This window comes from Salvelinus fontinalis, chromosome 25, assembly GCF_029448725.1.
Source record: "Salvelinus fontinalis isolate EN_2023a chromosome 25, ASM2944872v1, whole genome shotgun sequence".
Lineage (NCBI taxonomy): Eukaryota > Metazoa > Chordata > Actinopteri > Salmoniformes > Salmonidae > Salvelinus > Salvelinus fontinalis.
In genome coordinates, this window is record NC_074689.1 from 15,477,370 (window position 1) to 15,495,832 (window position 18,463).

The 18,463-nt window shown below is 49.0% G+C and overlaps 1 protein-coding gene across 8 annotated transcripts in view; it reads left to right on the forward strand.

Moving 5' to 3' along the window:
* pde1ca (phosphodiesterase 1C, calmodulin-dependent a) overlaps positions 1-18,463 on the forward strand; it is a 188,855-nt gene that overhangs the window by 133,136 nt on the left and 37,256 nt on the right. For 7 of the 8 annotated variants that reach the window (XM_055881372.1, XM_055881374.1, XM_055881373.1 and 4 more), the window contains 2 exons: positions 1,251-1,367; positions 1,849-1,989. In XM_055881372.1, coding sequence (XP_055737347.1) covers positions 1,251-1,367; positions 1,849-1,989 — 258 coding nt within the window. The remainder of the gene's footprint in view (positions 1-1,250; positions 1,368-1,848; positions 1,990-18,463) is intronic. The other variant, XM_055881376.1, reaches the window with a different exon arrangement.

Genomic DNA, 18,463 nt, shown 5'->3' on the forward strand with positions numbered 1-18,463 from the left:
GGCAGAGAGAGAATGGGGAGTGATGGAGAGAGAAAGAGGGAGTAAGGTAGAGCGAGAATGGGGAGTGATGGAGAGAGAAAGGGGGAGTAAGGTAGAGAGAGAATGGGGAGTGATGAAGAGAGAAGGGGGGAGTAAGGTAGAGAGAGAATGGGGAGTGATGAAGAGAGAAGGGGGGAGTAAGGTAGAGAGAGAATGGGGAGTGATGAAGAGAGAAGGGGGGAGTAAGGTAGAGAGAGAATGGGGAGTAAGGTAGAGAGAGAATGGGGAGTGATGGAGAGAGAAAGGGGGAGTAAGGCAGAGAGAGAATGGGGAGTGATGGAGAGAGAAAGGGGGAGTAAGGTAGAGAGAGAATGGGGAGCGATGGAGAGAGAAAGAGAGAGTAAGGTAGAGAGAGAATGGGGAGTGATGGAGAGAGAAGGGGGAGAGTAAGGTAGAGAGAGAATGGGGAGTGATGGAGAGAGAAAGGGGGAGTAAGGCAGAGAGAGAATGGGGAGTGATGGAGAGAGAAAGAGGGAGTAAGGTAGAGCGAGAATGGGGAGTGATGGAGAGAGAAAGGGGGAGTAAGGTAGAGAGAGAATGGGGAGTGATGAAGAGAGAAGGGGGGAGTAAGGTAGAGAGAGAATGGGGAGTGATGAAGAGAGAAGGGGGAGTAAGGTAGAGAGAGAATGGGGAGTGATGAAGAGAGAAGGGGGGAGTAAGGTAGAGAGAGAATGGGGAGTAAGGTAGAGAGAGAATGGGGAGTGATGGAGAGAGAAAGGGGGAGTAAGGCAGAGAGAGAATGGGGAGTGATGGAGAGAGAAAGGGGGAGTGATGGAGAGAGAGAATAGTCCGATTTATAACTCACCTTTAGCTGTACATGGGGATTCTGTTCTTGTTCGTTATTACTGAGGTTCATGTTATGACTCCTAACAGCCCCTGGCTTTATTAAATTCATGTAACATACTGTATCATCAAACAAACTAGAAATAACGTCTGATGTAAAAACATGCCTACTGCCTTCTGACCCTTAATGTATTTTGATTTAGGCTCTATGCTTTTCAAATGGTCATGCAGGCTTTCAATAAGGTGAATTTATTGTGAAATAATACTTGAATATAGCAATATAAAGGAAAATAAAATGCATGAGATGCACACCATTTTCATTTGATCAGATACCCCTCCCTGCTCCTCCTCAGTTATTTCCTTTACAGAGACATTCAGATTTCATATTGTCTTTCAATACTTGTTCTGACAATGACTTCCTCTCACAGCACGTGGACATGTGGTCATTTGACGTGTTTGCCCTGAATGACGCGAGTGGGGACCACGCGTTGAAATTCATATTCTACGAGCTGCTCACAAGATATGACCTCATCAATCGCTTCAAGGTAAGCTGATCAGAACAGGACCGCATCTCATTCTCTCCCACTCCCTTATCTACCCCCCTGTGGGCATTGATGAGTGACGTTCTTTTCAGTCGATTTTAATTCCATTGAATCAGAAGGTCTCAGAGGTTGTATGACTATCTGGACCTGCATCACAAGGATATCAAAGTCTGTGTTGATAAATGCAGAGCAACAAATACCCATTTAACCATTTTTGCTCAGGGAGAAGGGAATCAATTGCTTAAATAAAAATGTTCTCTCCTCCTCCCCTTCATCTTCACTGATTGGAAAATACTTGGTGAACACAATATGGTTGAAGCTCATCATTAGGCCGGTCAACTATTTCAGATAGCTAAAATGAAGGACAGGAGGCGATGAGAGGAAGGAACTTTTTAAATGAGAAAAGCCAATCTGTGTAAGAGCCAGAATGAGAGATTTCCCTCAGGTCACTGGCTGAGCTCTGTTGTTTTCGTTTGTTGTTCAGATTCCTATCTCTGCCCTGGTGTCCTTTGTGGAAGCCTTGGAGGTGGGCTACAGCAAACATAAGAATCCCTACCATAACCTGATGCATGCTGCAGATGTCACTCAGACAGTACATTATCTATTGTTGAAGACAGGCATGGTGGTAAGAGACATTTTATTTTCATGTGTGTGTCTGCTTTCTTTACGTGCGTGTGCGTGTGCGTGCATGTGTGTGTGTGTGTCCACAGGAGGGTACCTGCAGTATTCTTGTTTGATTAAGTCTGACCCACACTCTATCAGCTGCATTTATGACGCCATGGAGGCAGTCAGTCAGCTGCCACCCTCCTGCCTTCAGGCCATATCGTTGAGTCAGTCAGTCAGCAGCTACCCTCCTGCCTGCAGGCCATATCGTAGAGTCAGTCAGTCAGCAGCTACCCTCCTGCCTGCAGGCCATATCGTTGAGTCAGTCAGTCAGCAGCTACCCTCCTGCCTGCAGGCCATATCGTAGAGTCAGTCAGTCAGCAGCTACCCTCCTGCCTGCAGGCCATATCGTAGAGTCAGTCAGTCAGCTGCCACCCTCCTGCCTTCAGGCCATATCGTAGAGTCAGTCAGTCAGCAGCTACCCTCCTGCCTGCAGGCCATATCGTAGAGTCAGTCAGTCAGCTGCCACCCTCCTGCCTGCAGGCCATGTCGTAGAGTCAGTCAGTCAGCTGCCACCCTCCTGCCTGCAGGCCATGTCGTAGAGTCAGTCAGTCAGCAGCTACCCTCCTGCCTGCAGGCCATATCGTAGAGTCAGTCAGTCAGCTGCCACCCTCCTGCCTGCAGGCCATGTCGTAGAGTCAGTCAGTCAGCAGCTACCCTCCTGCCTGCAGGCCATGTCGTAGAGTCAGTCAGTCAGCAGCCACCCTCCTGCCTTCAGGCCATATCGTAGAGTCAGTCAGTCAGCTGCCACCCTCCTGCCTGCAGGCCATGTCGTAGAGTCAGTCAGTCAGCAGCCACCCTCCTGCCTTCAGGCCATGTCGTAGAGTCAGTCAGTCAGCTGCCACCCTCCTGCCTTCAGGCCATATCGTTGAGTCAGTCAGTCAGCAGCCACCCTCCTGCCTGCAGGCCATATCGTAGAGTCAGTCAGTCAGCTGCCACCCTCCTGCCTTCAGGCCATATCGTTGAGTCAGTCAGTCAGCAGCCACCCTCCTGCCTGCAGGCCATGTCGTAGAGTCAGTCAGTCAGCAGCTACCCTCCTGCCTTCAGGCCATGTCGTAGAGTCAGTCAGTCAGCTGCCACCCTCCTGCCTTCAGGCCATATCGTTGAGTCAGTCAGTCAGCAGCCACCCTCCTGCCTGCAGGCCATATCGTAGAGTCAGTCAGCAGCCACCCTCCTGCCTGCAGGCCATATCGTAGAGTCAGTCAGTCAGCTGCCACCCTCCTGCCTTCAGGCCATGTCGTAGAGTCAGTCAGTCAGCAGCTACCCTCCTGCCTGCAGGCCATGTCGTAGAGTCAGTCAGTCAGCAGCTACCCTCCTGCCTGCAGGCCATATCGTAGAGTCAGTCAGTCAGCTGCCACCCTCCTGCCTTCAGGCCATGTCGTAGAGTCAGTCAGTCAGCAGCCACCCTCCTGCCTTCAGGCCATATCGTAGAGTCAGTCAGTCAGCAGCTACCCTCCTGCCTTCAGGCCATGTCGTAGAGTCAGTCAGTCAGCAGCTACCCTCCTGCCTGCAGGCCATATCGTAGAGTCAGTCAGTCAGCTGCCACCCTCCTGCCTTCAGGCCATGTCGTAGAGTCAGTCAGTCAGCTGCCACCCTCCTGCCTTCAGGCCATATCGTTGAGTGTGTGTGTGTGTGTGTGTGTGTGTGTGTGTGTGTGTGTGTGTGTGTGTGTGTGTGTGTGTGTGTGTGTGTGTGTGTGTGTGTGTGTGTGTGTGTGTGTGTGTGTGTGTGTGTGTAAGTAGAAAAAAAACAGGTTGACTCACCCTACTTGTAGAGAAGCGCCAATGCCATCCTCCTCTTTTTCATGTTGCTGAAACGGTCTATGTCATACAGTGCACGCTTTTAGTTTGTGTTGTCCTGAATCATATCAAATGTATTTATAAGGTCATTTTGACATCAGCAGATGTCACAAAGTGCTTATACAGAAACCCAGCCTAAAACCCCAAACAGCAAGCAATGCAGATGTAGAAGCACGGTGGCTGGGAACAACTCCTTAGAAAGGCAGGAACCTAAGAAGAAACCTAGAGAGGAACCAGGCTCTGCGGGGTGGCCAGTCCTCTTCTGGCTGTGCCGGGTGGAGATTATAAGTACATGGCCCTTAAGGCCAGATCGTTGGCGACTTGGCTAAAATGCTTACTCTCTAGCCTAGCTTCCTTTCATGGGTAACAATTAGCCAACTAGTTATTAGCCTATCAGAATTGGCACTATAATTATTGGCCAGTATGGAGAATTAAGTAAACTATTAAGTAAGTAAGTAATAGTTAAAATACTAAAGGGAAAATAAATAAACATAAATATCAATTGTATTTACAATGGTGGGTGTTTTTCACTGGTTTCCCTTTTTCTTGTGGCAACAAGTCAAAAATCTTGCTGCTGTGATGGCACACTGTGGTATTTCTCCCAAAAGATATGAGAGTTTATGAACATTTTTATTGTTTTTGAATTCTTTGTGGACCTGTGTAATCTGAGGGAAATATGAATCTCTAATATGGTCATACATTTGCCAGGAGGTTAGGAAGTGCATCTCAATTTCCCCTTACATTTTGTGGGCAGTGTGCACATAGCCTGTCTTCTCTTGAGAGCCAGGTCTGCCTACGGCAGCCTCTCTCAATAGCAAGGCTATGCTTACTGAATCTGTGTATAGTCAAAGCTTTCCTTAATTTTGGGTCAGTCACAGTGGTCAGGTATTCTGCCACTGTGTACTCTCTGTTTAGCGCCAAATGGCAGTTTTTTTGTTAATGATTTCCAATTTGTCAAATAATTATCTTTTCTCATGATTTAGTTGGGTCTAATTGTGTTGCTGTCCTGGGGCTCTGTTTGTGTTTGCGAACAGAGCCCCAGGACCAGCTTGCTTAGGGGGCTCTTCTCCAGGTTTATTTCTCTGTAGGTGATGGCTTTGTTATGGAAGGTTTGCGAATTGCTTCTTTTTAGGTGGTTGTAGAATTTAACTGCTTTTTTCTGGATTTTGATAATTAGCGGGTATCGGCCTAATTCTGCTCTGCATGCATTATTTTGTGTTTTACGTAGAACACTGAGTATATTTTTGCAGTCTCAATTTAGTGTTTGTCTTATTTGGTGAATTCTTGGTTGGTGAGCAGACTCCAGATCTCACACCAAAAAGGGCAATTGGTGCTATAACTGATTCAAGTATTTTTTGCCAGATCCTAATAAGTGTGTCAAATGTTATGTTCGTTTTGATGGCCCATCTTGCATTGTCTCCCAGATTGCTCACAGCTTTGTGGAAGTTACCTGTGGCACTGATGTTTAGGCTCAAGCTGCATCCCTGTCTCACCCCATGTCCCTGTGGAAAGAAATGTGTTTGTTGTTTGCCAATTTGAACCGCACACTTGTTGTTTGTGTACATGTATTTTTTATAATGTCATATGTTTTTTCCCATCACTGCTTTTCATCCATTTTTATAGCAGAACCTCATGCCAAATTGAGTTTTAAAAAACATTGAAATCAACAAAGCATGAGTGTCACAATGGCGTGTATAAGTGGCAGAGGAAGTCAGGCGCAGGAGAGTCAAATAGAGTGTAGAATGGAGTACTTTAATTAAAGTCCCAGTAATCTGCTCCATAACACTCACGGAAAAAATATAAAACAAATCTGGGTACGAAGACCCGTCGCACACCTATACACAATCAACACAACACTTGACAACGAACAATCTCTGACAAACACATGAAGGGAAACAGAGGGTTAAATACACAACAGGTAATGAATGGGATTGACAACAGGTGTGTGGGAAGACAAGACAAAACCAATGGAAAATGAAAAATGGATCGATGATGGCTAGAAGACCGGTGAAGTCGACCGCCGAACACCGCCCGGACAAGGAGAGGCAACGACTTCGGCAGAAGTCGTGACATTACCCCCCCCCCTGACGCGCGGCTCCAGCAGCGCGTCGACACCGGCCTCGGGGACGACCCGGAGGGCGAGGTGCAGGGCGATCCGGATGGAGGCGGTGGAATTCTTTTAACATGGAAGGATCTAAAACGTCCTCCACCGGAACCCAGCATCTCTCCTCCGACCCGTACCCCTCCCAGTCCACGAGGTACTGAAGGCCCCTCGCCCGACGTCTCGAATCCAAAATGGATCGAATAGCGTACGCCGGGACCCCCTCGATGTCTAGAGGAGGCGGAGGAACTTCACGCACTTCAGCCTCCTGGAGCGGGCCAGCCACCACCGGCCTGAGGAGAGACACATGGAACGAGGGGTTAATACGGTAATTAGTGGGCAGTTGTAATCTATAACATACCTCGTTCACTCTCCTCAGGACTTTAAACGGCCCCACAAACCGCGGACACAGCTTCCGGCAGAGCAGGCGGAGGGGCAGGTTTCGGGTCGAGAGCCAGACCCTGTCCCCTGGTACGAACACCGGGGCCTCACTGCGGCGACGGTCTGCGCCAATTTTCTGGCGCCTTATGGCACGCTGAAGGTGGACGTGGGCTGCCTCCCAAGTTTCCTCAGCGTGCCGAAACCAATTGTCCACCGCAGGAGCTTCGGTCTGACTCTGATGCCAAGGAGCCAGAACCGGCTGATACCCTAATACACATTGAAAAGGGGTAAGGTTAGTGGAGGAGTGACGTAGCGAGTTCTGGGCTATCTCTGCCCAGGGCACGAACTTCGCCCACTCCCCTGGCCGGTCCTGGCAATAGGACCGCAGAAACCTGCCCACATCCTGGTAAACTCTCTCCACCTGCCCATTACTCTCGGGGTGAAAACCTGAGGTAAGACTAACCGAGATCCCCAGACGTTCCATGAACGCCTTCCAGACCCTTGACGTGAACTGGGGACCCCGATCAGACACTATATCCTCAGGCACCCCATAATGCCGGAAAACATGTGTAAACAGAGCCTCCGCAGTTTGTAAGGCCGTAGGGAGACCGGGCAAAGGGAGAAGACGACAGGACTTAGAGAACCGATCCACAACGACCAGGATCGTGGTGTAACCCTGTGAAGGTGGAAGATCAGTCACAAAATCCACTGACAGGTGCGACCACGGCCGTTGAGGAACGGGTAAAGGTAAAAGCTTACCTCTAGGCAGGTGTCTAGAAGCCTTGCACTGGGCGCACACCGAACAGGAGGAAACATAAATCCTCACGTCCTTAGCTAAAGTGGGCCACCAGTACCTCCCATCAAGACAGCGCATCGTCCGACCTATCCCAGGATGACCAGAGGAGGGTGATGTGTGAGCCCAATAGATCAATCGGTCGCGGACAGCAGACGGAACGTACAGACGACCAGCTGGACACTCAGGAGGAGAGGGCTCTGCACGTGACGCCCGCTCAATGTCCGCGTCCAGCTCCCACACTACTGGCGCCACCAAACACGACTCTGGGAGTATGGGAGTGGGATCCATGGGTCGCTCCTCTGTGTCATACAGCCGAGACAATGCGTCTGCCTTGACGTTCTGGGAGCCTGGTCTGTAAGTAAGCGTAAACACAAAACGAGTGAAAAACATGGCCCACCTTGCCTGGCGAGGATTTAGTCTCTTCGCCTGCCGGATGTACTCCAGATTGCGGTGGTCAGTCCAGATGAGAAAAGGGTGATTAGCCCCCTCAAGCCAATGCCTCCACACCTTCAAGGCTTTTACGACAGCTAACAGCTCTCGGTCCCCTACATCATAGTTACGCTCCGCCGGGCTGAGCTTCTTCGAAAAGAAAGCACAGGGGCGAAGCTTCGGTGGCACACCCGAACGCTGAGAGAGCACTGCTCCTATCCCAGCTTCGGATGCGTCCACCTCTACTATGAATGGCAAAGAGGGATCCGGATGAGCCAACACAGGCGCCGAGGTAAACAGAGCCTTCAGTTTACCAAAAGCCCTATTCGCCTCGGCCGACCACTGCAAGCGCACCGGTCCCCCCTTTAGCAGTGAGGTAATGGGAGCTGCAACCTGACCAAAACCCCGGATAAATCTCCGGTAGTAATTGGCAAACCCTAAAAAACGCTGCACCTCCTTTACCGTGGTTGGAGTCGGCCAATTACGCACGGCTGTAATGCGGTCGCTCTCCATTTCCACTCCTGAAGTGGAAATCTGATGCCCTAGGAAGGAGATGGATTGTTGGAAGAACAAGCATTTCTCAGCCTTGACATATAAATCATGCTCCAACAGGCGACCAAGCACCCTGCGCACCAAGGACACATGCTCAGCGCGTGTAGCAGAGTATATCAAAATATCATCGATATACACCACTACACCCTGCCCGTTCAGGTCCCTGAAGATCTCATCTACAAACGATTGGAAGACTGATGGAGCATTCATCAACCCATATGGCATGACCAGGTACTCATAATGACCTGAGGTGGTGCTAAATGCCGTCTTCCACTCATCAACCCTCCTAATACGCACCAGATTGTACGCACTCCTGAGATCCAATTTTGTGAAGAAGCGGGCCCCGCGCATTGACTCCATTACTGTATTGATCAAAGGTAGCGGGTAACTATATTTTACCGTGATTTTATTAAGGTCTCGATAATCAATGCACGGGCGTAAACCGCCATCCTTCTTCTTCACAAAAAAGAAACTCGAAGAGGCGGGTGAAATGGATGGCTTAATGAACCCCTGACGCAGGGATTCAGAGATATAATTATCCATAGCCACTGTCTCCGCTTGCGACAGAGGATACACATGACTCCTGGGATATGCAGCGTCTACCAGGAGATCTATCGCACAGTCCCCCTGTCGATGGGGTGGTAATTGAGTCGCCTTCTTTTTACAGAAGGCGAGTGCCAAATCGGCATATTCTGAGGGAATGCGCACGGTGGAAACCTGGTCTGGACTTTCCACCGTAGTAGCACCAACGGAAACCCCTACACACCTACCTGAGCACTCTCGCGACCACCCCGTGAGAGCCCTCTGTGGCCAAGAAACAGTGGGGTTATGAGTAGTTAACCAGGGTAGGCCTAACACCACAGAATACGCAGGGGAATCAATAAGGAAAAGACTAATCTTCTCCTTGTGACCCTCCTGCGTTATCATAGACAAAGGTGCGGTGACCTCCCTGATAAACCCTGACCCTATTGGTCGACTATCTAAGGCATGAATAGGGAAAGGCATATCCACAGAAACAACAGGAATCCCTAAACTATGAGCAAAATTTTTATTAATGAAATTCCCAGCCGCGCCTGAATCTACTAGCGCCTTATACTGGGAATGCAGGGAAAAATCCGGAAAGGTGACAGAGACAAACATAAGTGCAGCAGAGGGCTCTGGATGAGTATGGTGCCTACTCACCTGGGGTGATGCCAGAGTGCCCTGCCAGCCTTCTCTATTCCCAGAGGAACCAACCCGGCACCGATCAGCAGTGTGATCTCTGCGATCATAGATGGTGCTCGAGCGGGTACCCCCTCCGTTCTCCCTGCGCACCATCCCTCCCAATTCCATAGGTTCGGGAGAGAGAGTGCGGGAGGATGGAACAACCAGACCCCGATCTAGACGTCCCCGAGTAGCCAGCATGTTGTCCAGCCTGATGGACATATCCACCAGTTGGTCGAAGTTGAGGGTGGTGTCTCTACAGGCCAGCTCCCGACGGACGTCCTCGCGTAGACTACAACGGTAGTGGTCGATCAGGGCCCTGTCGCTCCATCCAGCGCCGGCAGCCAAAGTCCTAAACTCCAACGCGAACTCCTGAGCACTCCTCTTCCCCTGCCTCAGATGATAGAGGAGCTCACCTGCTGCTCTGCCTTCGGATGGGTGGTCGAATACCTTCCGGAAATGGCAGATGAGCTCCTCAAAATGGTCCAACGCCTTATCCTCTCCACACACAGCGTTGGCCCACTCCAGGGCTTTCCCGGTGAGGCATGAGACGAGGGCGAAGCTTTTCTCACGGTCTGATGGTACTGGAGAGACCGTGGCCAGATACAAGTTCAGTTTTAGGAGAAAACCCTGGCAGCTGGCAGTATCTCCATTGTATCCCGTGGGTAGGGATAACTGGATCCTGTTCTGTTCCGGAGGATAAAAAACGTTCAAAGGAATTCCAGGTGGTGGTGGAAGTACTGGACAAGCTCCCTGTCTCTCCCAGCGGTCCATACTCTGGACAATGCGATCCATGGCAGCGCACAGACTGTCAATCTCCGCCGCGTGTTCCAGGACGCGTTTCTCAACCTCCATTAGCGAAGTTCCTCCTCCTGCTGACTTCATTTTTTATGGTCAGAGATTCTGTCACAATGGCGTGTATAAGTGGCAGAGGAAGTCAGGCGCAGGAGAGTCAAATAGAGTGTAGAATGGAGTACTTTAATTAAAGTCCCAGTAATCTGCTCCATAACACTCACGGAAAAAATATAAAACAAATCTGGGTACGAAGACCCGTCGCACACCTATACACAATCAACACAACACTTGACAACGAACAATCTCTGACAAACACATGAAGGGAAACAGAGGGTTAAATACACAACAGGTAATGAATGGGATTGACAACAGGTGTGTGGGAAGACAAGACAAAACCAATGGAAAATGAAAAATGGATCGATGATGGCTAGAAGACCGGTGAAGTCGACCGCCGAACACCGCCCGGACAAGGAGAGGCAACGACTTCGGCAGAAGTCGTGACATTACCCCCCCCCCCTGACGCGCGGCTCCAGCAGCGCGTCGACACCGGCCTCGGGGACGACCCGGAGGGCGAGGTGCAGGGCGATCCGGATGGAGGCGGTGGAATTCTTTTAACATGGAAGGATCTAAAACGTCCTCCACCGGAACCCAGCATCTCTCCTCCGGCCCGTACCCCTCCCAGTCCACGAGGTACTGAAGGCCCCTCGCCCGACGTCTCGAATCCAAAATGGATCGAATAGCGTACGCCGGGACCCCCTCGATGTCTAGAGGAGGCGGAGGAACTTCACGCACTTCAGCCTCCTGGAGCGGGCCAGCCACCACCGGCCTGAGGAGAGACACATGGAACGAGGGGTTAATACGGTAATTAGTGGGCAGTTGTAATCTATAACATACCTCGTTCACTCTCCTCAGGACTTTAAACGGCCCCACAAACCGCGGACACAGCTTCCGGCAGAGCAGGCGGAGGGGCAGGTTTCGGGTCGAGAGCCAGACCCTGTCCCCTGGTACGAACACCGGGGCCTCACTGCGGCGACGGTCTGCGCCAATTTTCTGGCGCCTTATGGCACGCTGAAGGTGGACGTGGGCTGCCTCCCAAGTTTCCTCAGCGTGCCGAAACCAATTGTCCACCGCAGGAGCTTCGGTCTGACTCTGATGCCAAGGAGCCAGAACCGGCTGATACCCTAATACACATTGAAAAGGGGTAAGGTTAGTGGAGGAGTGACGTAGCGAGTTCTGGGCTATCTCTGCCCAGGGCACGAACTTCGCCCACTCCCCTGGCCGGTCCTGGCAATAGGACCGCAGAAACCTGCCCACATCCTGGTTAACTCTCTCCACCTGCCCATTACTCTCGGGGTGAAAACCTGAGGTAAGACTAACCGAGATCCCCAGACGTTCCATGAACGCCTTCCAGACCCTTGACGTGAACTGGGGACCCCGATCAGACACTATATCCTCAGGCACCCCATAATGCCGGAAAACATGTGTAAACAGAGCCTCCGCAGTTTGTAAGGCCGTAGGGAGACCGGGCAAAGGGAGAAGACGACAGGACTTAGAGAACCGATCCACAACGACCAGGATCGTGGTGTAACCCTGTGAAGGTGGAAGATCAGTCACAAAATCCACTGACAGGTGCGACCACGGCCGTTGAGGAACGGGTAAAGGTAAAAGCTTACCTCTAGGCAGGTGTCTAGGAGCCTTGCACTGGGCGCACACCGAACAGGAGGAAACATAAATCCTCACGTCCTTAGCTAAAGTGGGCCACCAGTACCTCCCATCAAGACAGCGCATCGTCCGACCTATCCCAGGATGACCAGAGGAGGGTGATGTGTGAGCCCAATAGATCAATCGGTCGCGGACAGCAGACGGAACGTACAGACGACCAGCTGGACACTCAGGAGGAGAGGGCTCTGCACGTGACGCCCGCTCAATGTCCGCGTCCAGCTCCCACACTACTGGCGCCACCAAACACGACTCTGGGAGTATGGGAGTGGGATCCATGGGTCGCTCCTCTGTGTCATACAGCCGAGACAATGCGTCTGCCTTGACGTTCTGGGAGCCTGGTCTGTAAGTAAGCGTAAACACAAAACGAGTGAAAAACATGGCCCACCTTGCCTGGCGAGGATTTAGTCTCTTCGCCTGCCGGATGTACTCCAGATTGCGGTGGTCAGTCCAGATGAGAAAAGGGTGATTAGCCCCCTCAAGCCAATGCCTCCACACCTTCAAGGCTTTTACGACAGCTAACAGCTCTCGGTCCCCTACATCATAGTTACGCTCCGCCGGGCTGAGCTTCTTCGAAAAGAAAGCACAGGGGCGAAGCTTCGGTGGCACACCCGAACGCTGAGAGAGCACTGCTCCTATCCCAGCTTCGGATGCGTCCACCTCTACTATGAATGGCAAAGAGGGATCCGGATGAGCCAACACAGGCGCCGAGGTAAACAGAGCCTTCAGTTTACCAAAAGCCCTATTCGCCTCGGCCGACCACTGCAAGCGCACCGGTCCCCCCTTTAGCAGTGAGGTAATGGGAGCTGCAACCTGACCAAAACCCCGGATAAATCTCCGGTAGTAATTGGCAAACCCTAAAAAACGCTGCACCTCCTTTACCGTGGTTGGAGTCGGCCAATTACGCACGGCTGTAATGCGGTCGCTCTCCATTTCCACTCCTGAAGTGGAAATCTGATGCCCTAGGAAGGAGATGGATTGTTGGAAGAACAAGCATTTCTCAGCCTTGACATATAAATCATGCTCCAACAGGCGACCAAGCACCCTGCGCACCAAGGACACATGCTCAGCGCGTGTAGCAGAGTATATCAAAATATCATCGATATACACCACTACACCCTGCCCGTTCAGGTCCCTGAAGATCTCATCTACAAACGATTGGAAGACTGATGGAGCATTCATCAACCCATATGGCATGACCAGGTACTCATAATGACCTGAGGTGGTGCTAAATGCCGTCTTCCACTCATCAACCCTCCTAATACGCACCAGATTGTACGCACTCCTGAGATCCAATTTTGTGAAGAAGCGGGCCCCGCGCATTGACTCCATTACTGTATTGATCAAAGGTAGCGGGTAACTATATTTTACCGTGATTTTATTAAGGTCTCGATAATCAATGCACGGGCGTAAACCGCCATCCTTCTTCTTCACAAAAAAGAAACTCGAAGAGGCGGGTGAAATGGATGGCTTAATGAACCCCTGACGCAGGGATTCAGAGATATAATTATCCATAGCCACTGTCTCCGCTTGCGACAGAGGATACACATGACTCCTGGGATATGCAGCGTCTACCAGGAGATCTATCGCACAGTCCCCCTGTCGATGGGGTGGTAATTGAGTCGCCTTCTTTTTACAGAAGGCGAGTGCCAAACCGGCATATTCTGAGGGAATGCGCACGGTGGAAACCTGGTCTGGACTTTCCACCGTAGTAGCACCAACGGAAACCCCTACACACCTACCTGAGCACTCTCGCGACCACCCCGTGAGAGCCCTCTGTGGCCAAGAAACAGTGGGGTTATGAGTAGTTAACCAGGGTAGGCCTAACACCACAGAATACGCAGAGGAATCAATAAGGAAAAGACTAATCTTCTCCTTGTGACCCTCCTGCGTTATCATAGACAAAGGTGCGGTGACCTCCCTGATAAACCCTGACCCTATTGGTCGACTATCTAAGGCATGAATAGGGAAAGGCATATCCACAGAAACAACAGGAATCCCTAAACTATGAGCAAAATTTTTATTAATGAAATTCCCAGCCGCGCCTGAATCTACTAGCGCCTTATACTGGGAATGCAGGGAAAAATCCGGAAAGGTGACAGAGACAAACATAAGTGCAGCAGAGGGCTCTGGATGAGTATGGTGCCTACTCACCTGGGGTGATGCCAGAGTGCCCTGCCAGCCTTCTCTATTCCCAGAGGAACCAACCCGGCACCGATCAGCAGTGTGATCTCTGCGATCATAGATGGTGCTCGAGCGGGTACCCCCTCCGTTCTCCCTGCGCACCATCCCTCCCAATTCCATAGGTTCGGGAGAGAGAGTGCGGGAGGATGGAACAACCAGACCCCGATCTAGACGTCCCCGAGTAGCCAGCATGTTGTCCAGCCTGATGGACATATCCACCAGTTGGTCGAAGTTGAGGGTGGTGTCTCTACAGGCCAGCTCCCGACGGACGTCCTCGCGTAGACTACAACGGTAGTGGTCGATCAGGGCCCTGTCGCTCCATCCAGCGCCGGCAGCCAAAGTCCTAAACTCCAACGCGAACTCCTGAGCACTCCTCTTCCCCTGCCTCAGATGATAGAGGAGCTCACCTGCTGCTCTGCCTTCGGATGGGTGGTCGAATACCTTCCGGAAATGGCAGATGAGCTCCTCAAAATGGTCCAACGCCTTATCCTCTCCACACACAGCGTTGGCCCACTCCAGGGCTTTCCCGGTGAGGCATGAGACGAGGGCGAAGCTTTTCTCACGGTCTGATGGTACTGGAGAGACCGTGGCCAGATACAAGTTCAGTTTTAGGAGAAAACCCTGGCAGCTGGCAGTATCTCCATTGTATCCCGTGGGTAGGGATAACTGGATCCTGTTCTGTTCCGGAGGATAAAAAACGTTCAAAGGAATTCCAGGTGGTGGTGGAAGTACTGGACAAGCTCCCTGTCTCTCCCAGCGGTCCATACTCTGGACAATGCGATCCATGGCAGCGCACAGACTGTCAATCTCCGCCGCGTGTTCCAGGACGCGTTTCTCAACCTCCATTAGCGAAGTGCCTCCTCCTGCTGACTTCATTTTTTATGGTCAGAGATTCTGTCACAATGGCGTGTATAAGTGGCAGAGGAAGTCAGGCGCAGGAGAGTCAAATAGAGTGTAGAATGGAGTACTTTAATTAAAGTCCCAGTAATCTGCTCCATAACACTCACGGAAAAAATATAAAACAAATCTGGGTACGAAGACCCGTCGCACACCTATACACAATCAACACAACACTTGACAACGAACAATCTCTGACAAACACATGAAGGGAAACAGAGGGTTAAATACACAACAGGTAATGAATGGGATTGACAACAGGTGTGTGGGAAGACAAGACAAAACCAATGGAAAATGAAAAATGGATCGATGATGGCTAGAAGACCGGTGAAGTCGACCGCCGAACACTGCCCGGACAAGGAGAGGCAACGACTTCGGCAGAAGTCGTGACAATGAGAAGACTTTGCTTGTTTGTTTGTTTGTTTGTTAATTAGGGTGTGCAGGGTGAAAACGTGGTCTGTCGTACAGTAATTTGGTAAAAATCCAATTTGACATTTGCCCAATACATTGTTTTCACTGAGGAAATGTAAGAGTCTGCTGTTAATGGTAATGCAGAGGATTTTACTAAGTTTGCTGTTGACACATATGCCACGGTAGTTATTGGGGTCAAATTTGTCTCCAATTTTGTGGATTGGGGTGATCTGTCCTTGGTTCCAAATATTGAGGAAGATGCCAGAGCTGAGGATGATGTTAAAAAGTTTAAGTATAGCCAATTGGAATTCGTGTCTGCATATTTTATCATTTAATTTAGGATACCATCAACACCCCAGGCCTTTTTGGGTTGGAGGGCTTGTATTTTGTCTTGTAGTTCATTTAATGTAATTGTAGAATCAAGTGGGATATGGTAGTCTTTAATAGTTGATTCTAAGATTTGTATTTTATCATGTATATGTTTTGCTGTTTGTTCTTTGATATAGGGCCAAAAAGATTGGAGAATTGGTTAATCCATATACGTACATGTATCCCCGTTTTGGATAATAACTCTTTGTGTTGTTGTTTGTTTAGTGTTTTCCAAATTTCCCAGAAGTGGTTACATGCTATGGATTCTTCAATTACATTGAGCTGATATCTGACGTGCTGTTACTTCTTTTTCTGTAGTGTATTTCTGTATTGTTTTAGTGATTCACCATAGTGAAGGCAAAGGCTCAGGTTTTCTGGGTCTCTATGTTTTTGGTTGGATCGGTTTCTCAATTTCTTTCATAGTTTTTTGCATTCTTAATCAAACCATTTGTTATTGTTGTTCATTTTCCTAGGATGTCTGCTTTTTAAATATGATGGTGAAGCTGAGGGGCAAATATACTGCGAAGTTTACACCTTTACCATTACAGTGAAATGTTTGTCCAGGAAGTTGTTGCTTTCTCTCTCCCCGCATCGCTCTCTCTCTGACCTCATGATATGCTCCCCACTGAGACTTCATTGATCCTGGTCCTGAGTTAATCTCTCCTGACTGTTGGGTATTCATTTCTGTCACCTCCCTGCTACCCGGTCATTAACCACCCAGTGATATGTAACTGTGTAATGGTCTTTCGGATGATTCATGGCTGATGATGTGTGGATGTGTGAATGATGATGTGAGGGGCAAGGGTTATGATCCATGAAAGATGTCATAGTCACCCTTGTAGCGGTTGGATTCCCATTGGTTTGATTCCAAATGTGCCGCTTACACATTGCCCCATTGGATCCTCATTGGTCCAATCAATGTGCTGGCAAAAGCATATTTGTTTTTTAGTATGTCCCCACTCAGGGGTGGCATAGATTTTGTCCCAAATGGTGCCCTATTCCTTACATACTGTAGAGCAATACTTTTAACCAGAGCCCTATATGCCCTTGTAAAAAGTAGTGCACTACAAAGGGAGTAGGGTGTCATTTGGGAAGAAACCATAGCCTGGCTGGGTGCCCGAAATGACAGCTTGGTTTTTGGAGCTCTCTCTCTGACACCTTTAAATCCACAGGAAAGCCTGTAAAACTGTCAACAGGGTTTATGAGTTGCTGGAATCATCACTGTTATCAAAATGTGGATGCAGCACATTCATAATAACCATAAAGCCGCTGTCTCTGTCATAAACTCATTTCAAATTGCCAACAAATGCCGTAAAATCAACTTTTACTGCTTAGAGCCTGCATATTAAGACATGAAATCATGTAAAAGCAAGTGTGAGTTAATAAAGCTATGAAGGACAGTGTAAAAAGAGAAGAGTTGTAGTTTACAAAAAGGATTAAGGGGCAATCAGCAGTAGCTACATCATTTTTTACTTTCAATATATACTTATTGATTATTGAAGATTATAACTTAAAAATGTACCCTGTCAAAATCCAAAATCGAAGTTTGTTTTACTCCAATGTTTGGTAGCAAAGTAAATGTAAACAAACTCTATATAGCCTCAAAGCATGGTTAACACTAGAACCGCTGGGCCTCAGAGGGTCATTCTGACTGCAACATTCTAACAGTGTAATTAATACATTTCATATATGCTATCTTTCAAATAATAATTTGGTTGTGTTCATGAAGGTGTTAGGTAACATTAGAATGCATTTTCCCCCCATTTCAAATAACTAAATAGCATTTTCATTAGTCTATGTTACTGTAGGCTGTATGTAAAATAAAAAAAGTATTTGTGGAGTGCCTTTGTTACAACTATGAAACAGAAACCATATGTGTTTGAACATGGTAACAACCACAAAGACCCATGCTAGGTCAGCAAAATGCGTGGTCAAAGGATGAAAACAGTAGCCTAAACATCATCATAAGGGTCAAGTGTGCTTGATAAATAGTTCAAATCAGCCCAAATTATATTATAATGAACATAAGTTTCGATATGACAGCTTGTGCTTAAATGGTCTGTGTTTACACGCAATGGCATTAGTTGGATTTCATCGAGCGGTTATCCCTTGTCCTAACAGTAGACACAAATCTTTGCCACTTTTACAGGTGACACGGGTTTCTTGGTTTCTGTTCTTTCTGCATCTTGCCTCACGCAAAGGCTCGCGTGGAATCTTTGAATCTTTGTTGCTGCCTTGGCTCTCATATATCTCTCATGTAGCCCGTATGCTAGACTCATGTTCAAGTCTTTCCTGGGCATGGTGCTGTTCATGAACTGCTTAAACAGCTTAAACAATACACATGTTGATAACAGCTAAATCAAGCATGTTGTAGAACGCCGCAACAGGCCAGCGTGCCATCTGATCCAAAACATCCACACCTACTTAGGAACCAAAATAGAGTAGAAAACATTATGATTATTTTCCCATAGGAAAAACAACATGTGTTATACAGAAGAGCATAATGCATTGCATAAGGTTATCTACAGTATATTGGCCTATTGTCACGACCGTCGTTCAAGGAAGACCAAGGTGCAGCGTGGTGAGCGAACATACTTTTATTATAATGATGTCGCCAACAAAACAATAAACATAGAAACGACCGTGAAGCTTAACTTGGGCTATAATGCCCCTAACAAAGTCAACTACCCACACCCAAAGGAGGGAAAAAGGGCTACTTAACCTGTCTAGGACTGGGGTGCCGCCCCCCACATTCCACTGAAAAGGCAGAGCCGCGAAATTCAAAAAAAATATATTTTTT